Below are 8200 nucleotides of genomic sequence, written 5' to 3'. Positions count from 1 at the left end.
CCTATATCAAATTGTTGTTATCGAAAATAGTCTCCTTTGACAACAAAGCTCACAAAACTCATCCCTAAAATACTAATAAAATCAGAACTCATCATCACTGAAAGAGGCTACTGTGTTTATATTCTCAGTGACTACTGGCCCTGCGGAATTAGGTGCATTGGAAACATGCAACGACTCGAAAAGATTTCTCTCGAGATCTTCCAGGTCTTTGGATAGTCCATCATAATTGTCTTCTAGGTTTTGATTGTGGTCCTCCTCAAGGGTCAGAGGGGTATTTTCACCAAGTAAAGGAGGAAAGTCATTTTCCCTGTCATGATTGTGCTCATCCAGGCCCTCTGCACCTCCATCAGCATCAGGTGAACCAACAGGCAGACTGTCAGAGTCAGTCCTCTTAGGAGGGCTACCATATAACGGTGTGGACACTGACAACGGAACAACATTCTCCAGCCCACCACTGTCCTGGTTAAACAATGCATAGGGAAAAAGGTCATTGTCCTCTTTGGTTTCTGATAGTGCTCCTCTGTCCAGAGACTCCAGACCCTGTAGATGACTATGAAGAAGGTCAAGCTCTGTCTCCACACCATTCTTAGGCTCTGCACTAAAGGTAGGTGTGTTGGCTGGACTTTGCAAGTCATTGCGCAGAGTCTCCAGAAGGTGGCACATTTTGTCCTTAAAAAAGAACAAAAACAGTTCACTATGACCCTGACAGATCTCTAATTTTAAGTACAGAACATATCAGCTTTTTTTGTTCTCGTTTTGCCATTTTGAATGTAGCATTAGTGTAAAAAACATGCTGCCAGTGCAGATACCCATGTCAAGTTTCGACACCCACCTCATCCAATAGATGTTTATTCTTGTCAACGTGACGTTCAAACACCCGCTCTAAGACCCTTTAGAAGGAGAATGAATTGGTATGAATACCTACTTGTGGTAACACATTCATATTCAGTGACACACAAGCTGCGTTTACACAGGCAGCCCAATTCTGATATTTGTCCCCCACTAATTGGTCTTTTGACCAATCGCATGAGATCTTTTAACGTCAGCACTTTTTCAGAACTGACCTGAATGGTCAATAGACCAATTAGTGAAAAAAATATCAGAATTGGCTGCCTGTGTAAAAAGCAGCCAGAGAGCAGTGCAGCAACATTAAGATGCCCCCTATTACTGGTTTCATCAGGTGGGATTATTACGAATATCATTGAGGCCATCACTTGTGATTTATAGCCTAGCATAAATACCAGACACGGTGCTACACTGTAGCTACAAGGTCTCATGTCCTGAGAAAAACAGTTCATATAAAAGTGACATACCTGTCAGAGTACAGGCCCCTGGACAAGATTTCATTTGTTACATCAGCAATAAATTCAAGGTACATAAATTCTTCCTCCCTGTAGAGAAAGGAATGGTAAGTCAGAATGGTAACTTTACAGGGAAACTACATAAGTGAGACTGCTTGGAACTGCTAGGGTTCAGCAGTAATCATGAATTTATTATATCAGCCTATCATCTTTTTCTATATTTTATAGAAAACTAGTGGTTAAAGGTGACAAGGTTAAAACATGGTTCTTACTCTGCAGACACCCTCTTCATGATAGGAGATGTCATTCCTTCTGGTGAAACCCTGGAAGAAGCCAATCAAGACTAAATACGTTTTTTTTTTTTATTGTACAAGAAGCACAGGTACAATACCACAGCACATAGTCTGAAACCAGTATAAACATTACCTGAATGAGGGATGGAAGTGATCGCTGCTTACGCTCTTGTTTCCCTTGCTTCGTTGTCCAAATGCTGACAGATTCAGTGTATGGGACTCATCGTCTGCATCCGACCACTCATGCTCTGTACCATGTCCCTATAATAACAGAGTGATCAATTCATTCAGTTTTAATCAGGCTCCATGTGTTTAATTAAGCTGTATAATATTTACAAGTATAATCTGCTCTGGATTTGATCATTGTTTATGAGTTTGTTTCCTTATTTAGACCAGAGTTGGTGACTCTGCATCTGAAATATTATAGTCACTCCAATAACATTGACCTTGCAGTAAAGCTAGTGTAATGCACCTCTCTCAATTTGAAAGAGTATTTTATTGGATGCCGTTCCTTGCTACTCCAAGCCAAACCAGGCTGTCAATATGATGGATGCTGGCTTAGTCATCTCCACCTGTATTATGGCAAGACCTTGGCACTGCATCCATATCAATCATATTTGTCTCAATTCTCAGCCAATCCTACTTCTTGTCTATCATCTCCTTAGCATTTCCGAACACCACTTAGACCTAATTGTAATGGATGCTGATTTTGCATTGTCTTTCATTTGTGGTAGGTGCTCTTGAAAGACTTCTCTTTTTACTTCCTCTATTCACACTACTGTCTCTCAATATAACAGCAAATATAATCAACTAATTCTACCACACTTTTTCCCCGACTATATCCTATAATACTGCAATATGTTCTTCCAGGGATGAAGGGTTTAATCGAACTTGCCAGGGGTTGATCATCCCATTCAGCCGATGAGCATTCCTTGGTTCGTGTGCTGCAGGAAAAGAAACAGGATTCAGGATACTGTCTGGACTGGCTGCTGTGTGTGAATGATGAGCATGCTCATATTATTAGATCCTGTTCAAAGGTGAAACAATTATATGAAAGGATGTTAATTAGCCAATGTTTCCATGGTATCACCCTCTCATCCTGTCTACATCTCTCTCTTTCTCTCACCTCATTCACACAAACAGAAAAATAAGACACCTGTGCTGTCAAACAGGGAAACACGTTACCTTCCATGATAGGTCTCCTGCCGTGTCATCCTGGGGATGGTCCTCTCCTGGTCCAGGGCTGGTTTACAGCGAGGAGGTGTGTAGTAGCGATACTGAGACAGATAGGACCTGCTGTCTGACTTCAGAGTCCTGGGAGTGAAGGGCTTGTCCTGGGTGAAGCGGTGGGCGTGTTTCTGAATCAGGTCCCCACTGTAGGTCTTCTGGACAGGGTCCTGAAAGGCCTTGTAGCCACTCTGGGTACCTGTGGTGGAGCGGGCTAGCTGCTGCCTCTGGGAGTTTGGGCTCCTATAGCTGTACTCTGATGCACAGTGGAAGAAGTGCGGGGGGCTCCCAGACCCTCCGACCATTTGGGACGGGTAAACTATTTGCTTGGCGTGAAAGGAGGTGTTGATTCTTGGAGTAGAAATCATTGAGCTTCCCAGGTAGAAATAGGCACTTTCTTGACCTGCTCCACTCTGAAAGGCAAGAGAGACCCATCATTAAAATCAATACAATAATCTTTACCATCTATTTCCATGTAATATTACACACTTATAATGACGGTGTGAGTGCCAGTTTACACTTCAAGAATGATTTAAAATGAGGTGATAACTAAACTACATGCAGAAATCACTGCAGTGCCTTCTTACTTGTGTATTTTGTGATGGGCAGGAGGCTTTGGTGTTGGCTCTGCTGCTCCTCTGTGAGTGTGAACCAGCTGACTGAGGCCGTCTATCAGACCTAGACGCATCTTTCCTCAACTGCTCCCGCCGTATCTGGTCATTGTCTGTGAATGTACACACAACAATGATCAACTAAATCAGATCATATAGCCTATGTGCAATTTATTTAGATTTTCTGATTTCAGATGTAAAAAACGTACATTTTACACTGCTTAGCATACTTTTGGGTACTGATGAATCAATGGCAGCTGAAAGACATTGGAAGAGAATATTTATGTCAATAACCAAAGTCAGCATATGATTGAAATTCTAGAGGACACACAAGTTATTTTACTTCACCGGTTGTATCCCTTACCTTTAGCTGAATATACCTTTTTATAATGGGACACCATATGGTCTTGAATAATGCACTGAGTTAGTCTGCTCGACGACCGAGGGCAGAACGCTGTAAACCCAAGACAAACATGAGCGGAATGTGGAGATTGAAGCAAGTAAACACATATCACCCCCGTGTGGTGTGGAGCTGTATGTTGAGGTATACATTACATTGTACACATTGTTATAGCCTAATACTTACGGCTGCTTTTTAAACTCATCTGTCCTCTGGGCGGTCCAGTCAGACTGTGGCCTGGGCCAGGCGATGCATTACCTAAAAGTGAATTAGTTTGTTAGCTAGTCAATGTTACCTTAACATTGGTTAAAGGAGTGCTTAGCAGTCAGTGAGAGGAGTAATGCAATATTCAACCTCTTCCTATCCTAGTCTGGTGTCCCCACCTGCTTCAAGAGGTCCACCATTGTTCCCGTACCCAAGCAAGCTAAGGTAAATTAACTAAATGACTATCGCCCAGTAGCATTCACATCTGTCATCATGAAGTCCTTTGAGAGGCTAGTCAAGGACCATATCACCTCCACCTTACACGAAACCCTAGACACACTACAATTTGCATACTGCCCCAACAGATCCACAAACAACGCAATTGCTGTGGCACTGCACACCTCCCTATCCCACCTGGACAAGATGAATACCTATGTGACAATGCTGTAGCACCTTAGAGGCTGCTGCCCTATATACATAGACTTGAAATAACTGGCCACTTTAGTAATGGAACACTGGTCACTTTAATAATGTTTAGATATTTTGCATTACTCATCTCATAAGTATTTACTGTATTCTATTCTACGCCGCTCCGACATTGCTCCTCCAAATATGTATATATTTTTAATTCCATTCCTTTACTTTGGATTTGTGTGTGTTGTGTGTATTGTTGTGAAATTGTTAGATAGTACTTGTTAGATATTACTGCACTGTTGGAGCTAGAAACACAAGCATTTTTCTACACCCGCGCAAGCGGCTGAAAGAATTCAGCATGGCCCCTGAGACCCTCACAAACTTCTACAGGTTCCCTATTGAGAGCATTACGTCAGCATGAATGTCTCTCCAGAGGGTGGTGCGGTCAGCCCAACGTATCACCGGGGGCACGTTGCCTGCCCTCCAGGACATTTACAGCACTCAGTGTCAAAGGAAAGCCAAGAAAATCATTAGGGACCTCCGCCACCCAAGCCACTGTCTGTTCACTTTGCTCCCATCTGTGGCTCCCTACCTTTTTTCGATTACGGTACCAACAACTGAATTTTGCCCTGCCTGGAGTACCCCTGAAGTACCCCCTCGTGCATTTTTACCAGTAAGCCTATGGTCTCATGAGTCTTCTCAATCAGACTGTTGAACAGCCATCACTAGCCAGCTACCTGCACCTTGAGACTGATGCCCCATGTATAGAGAGACATTGAACACTTCTCACTTCACATAGTGTTGTTCACTCAATGTGCAGGTTTCTCCCCAAAGAATGTAAGAGGGGCTCTGCGCCACCTTGTGTATTGGTTGCGCCACTATGTAAAAGGAAATGGCAGATACAGGTGTTCAAAAACGCTTACAGTTACAGTCCCATTGTATATACCATTTTGTTTTCCAAATGATATACTGTCATCTATACACATCACACACATATTTCTATTCTGGATTCTAACACTGCTTTCTTTAGAATGTATCTACTTGGGTTGTTAATTGGACTCGTTCTGAAATTTCTTGATTTCTTTAATTATTTGTGTATTCGCTAGACATTTTACTGCACTGTAGGAGCTAGTAAGGTAAGCATATCAGGCAGTAGGAAGCTCTCTCATCCATGTATATGCAGATGATAGTCTTCTACTCAGCTGGCCCCTCCCCGGGTTTTGTGTTAAACGCTCTACGACAAAGCTTTCTTAGTGTCCAACAAGCTTTCTCTACCCGTAACCATGTTCTGAACACCTTTGAAACAAAGGTCATGTGGTATGGTAAGAAGAATGTCCCTCTCCCCACCGGTGTGATTACTACTTCTGAGGGTTTAGAGGTTGAGGTAGTCACCTCATACAAGTATTTGGGAGTATGGCTAGACGGTACACTGTCCTTCTCTCAGCACATATCAAAGCTGCAGGCTTAGGCTAAATCTAGACTTGGTTTCCTCTATCGTAATCGCTCTTCTTTCACCCCAGCTGCCAAAATAATCCTGATTCAGATGACCATCCTACCCATGCTAGATTACGGAGACGTAATTTAAAGATCAGCAGGTAAGGGTGCTCTCAAGCGGCTAGATGTTCTTTACCATTCGGCCATCACATTTGCCACCAATGCTTCTTATAGGACGCATCACCGCACTGTATAATCCTCTGTAACCTGGTAATCTCTGTATACACATCGCAAGACCCACTGGTTGATAAAACCCTCTTAGGCCTCACTCCACCCTATCTGAGATACCTACTGCAGCCCTCATCCTCTACATACAACACTCATTCTGTCTGTCACATTCTGTTAAAGGTCCCCAAAGTGCCCACATCCCTGGGTCGCTCCTCTTTTCAGTTTGCAGCAGCTGCAAAAAACACTCAAACTGGACAGTTTTATCTCCATCTCTTCATTCAAAGACTCAATCATGGACACTTTTACTGACACTTGTGGCTGCTTCGTGTGATGTATTGTTGTCTCTACCTTCTTGCCCTTTGTGCTGTTGTCTGTGCCCAATATTTCTACCATGTTTTGTCCTTCTGCCATGTTGTGTAGCTACCCTGTTGTTGTCATGTGGTGTTGTTACCATGCTGTGTTGTTGTCTTAGGTCTCTCTTTTAGTAGTGTTGTGGTGTCTCTTGTCATGTGTGTTTTGTCTTATATTTTTTAATCCCAGCCCCCGTCCCCACAGGAGGCCTTTTGATAGGCCATCATTGTAAATAAGAACTTGTTCTTAACTGACTTGTCTAGGTAAATAAAGGTTAAATTAAAATATTTAAATTAATGATTTTCACTGCACCTGCTATAGAGCCCCACAGTGGAGGTGTGATAATACCCATAAAACCTAGCCGTCAAACAGGGAAAATTGTAAAAAATAAAAAAGAATCCCGTACAGGATTTTAGAAACCCCCCTGGTGTGACGCCTTCATAACCATGTAAATCTCTCTCGGACAAGGTGACTTTTATAAAATAAATAAGATCTAGCTAGTTTAGGGTAAGAGGGTGGAGGAGCCTCAATTAAGTGAATGATGGTATTCAGTGATTTGGAACTGTGAGGTTATTGGTCCGTTTGAAATAATAGTTTGTATGCTCGGATTGGTTGCAGCAGGTACACCTCCTCCACCTCCGGTTTCCTATGGTGGTGCATTTCCTGCCAGAGGACAGAAAGGGAAACAAGGCAGATCTGCTGGATGATAAATTAATATAGCATGTAACCACTAAATTATTGTAGCAGACCTGTTGTACTGAGAGTTTTGAGACTAAACATGTAAACAACTTTTTGTGGCAGTCCAAGCCTGCCAGCATACAGCTAAGCTTGTAAATTTTAACTAGCTAGTTTATTTGTAATAAAACTAAGCTATATTTTTTGGGGGTATCTCTGTTTGGAGTGTATGTAGCCTACCCAGTTCAGGTCTATATTTACCTAGATAAAAAAAAAAAAAAAAATGTAATCGTGTAACCTAAGCACACTATGGCACTGTAGTTAAAATATTTAGCTAACAGTTAACGTTACTGATCATGCCCTATCTAACCTGGTTAGCTAGCTAGCGCATCCAATTTCATTTGCCTTGTTAAGTTAGCTATCGAGCTAACTAGCCAGCTTTACATAATAAATCCCCATGCAGCTAAAAGTAGCCAACACAATTTGATAGTTACAGTTTTGCCATACACTTGTGACATGACTAACGTTACTTGCCTTGTCTAACCGTAAACTTGTGACTTGTTGAAATAAACATGAGCACATTTCAGAGAACCTTGGCTAACATGTGGTTAGCTAACGGTTAGTAAACTAACGTTAGCTAGCAAACCGTATCTACCAACCTCTTTTTGGATCCATATACTCGGTGTATCCCATGCTCATACCATGTTCTTCAGATAGATCAATTGTGTATAGGTTGATTTACCAAGTGCTAGGTTATGGATTTACATATTTTAAACCCTCACATTTCTGGAGTCGAGCTAACAAATCCCTGAACTGCCGCTGACTCCGCAAGATTAGGTTAGGAAGCTTCTTTGTCTCCATGCCGGTTGCTATGACTGCGTCATTACGCTATACATAGAACATGCGTAAAGTTTTTCACTTGTAAAAACTCTAAAGCATGCGCACTATACATTTCTCTGGAACACATTTTTTTTATGTTTAGCTGTCTTGGTGTGTAGTTGTCTCTTGAAAACAGGCATGATTGATGTTTGGAATGTGCAACATTGACCTGTTTTTAATTGT

At 42.0% G+C, this 8200-nt stretch overlaps 1 protein-coding gene across 1 annotated transcript; it reads right to left on the bottom strand.

Annotated features, from left to right (window-relative positions):
* Window positions 1-81: 81 nt before the first annotated feature.
* spata7 (spermatogenesis associated 7) lies at window positions 82-8009 on the bottom strand. The gene is made up of 12 exons (XM_064953513.1): window positions 7798-8009; window positions 4019-4090; window positions 3797-3886; window positions 3642-3689; window positions 3409-3545; window positions 2780-3234; window positions 2490-2538; window positions 1728-1855; window positions 1574-1624; window positions 1314-1391; window positions 833-890; window positions 82-669 (listed from the first exon to the last, which is right to left on the bottom strand). Exons 1-12 carry the CDS (start codon window positions 7835-7837, stop codon window positions 82-84), a joined length of 1794 nt encoding a protein of 597 aa, XP_064809585.1. The 5' UTR covers window positions 7838-8009.
* Window positions 8010-8200: the final 191 nt, after the last annotated feature.

The sequence above is a fragment of the Oncorhynchus masou genome, chromosome 32, assembly GCF_036934945.1.
Source record: "Oncorhynchus masou masou isolate Uvic2021 chromosome 32, UVic_Omas_1.1, whole genome shotgun sequence".
In the NCBI taxonomy this organism is placed as follows: Eukaryota; Metazoa; Chordata; class Actinopteri; order Salmoniformes; family Salmonidae; genus Oncorhynchus; species Oncorhynchus masou.
The sequence above is the reverse complement of the archived record's forward strand: the minus strand, read 5'-3'. Positions and strand labels throughout refer to the sequence as shown.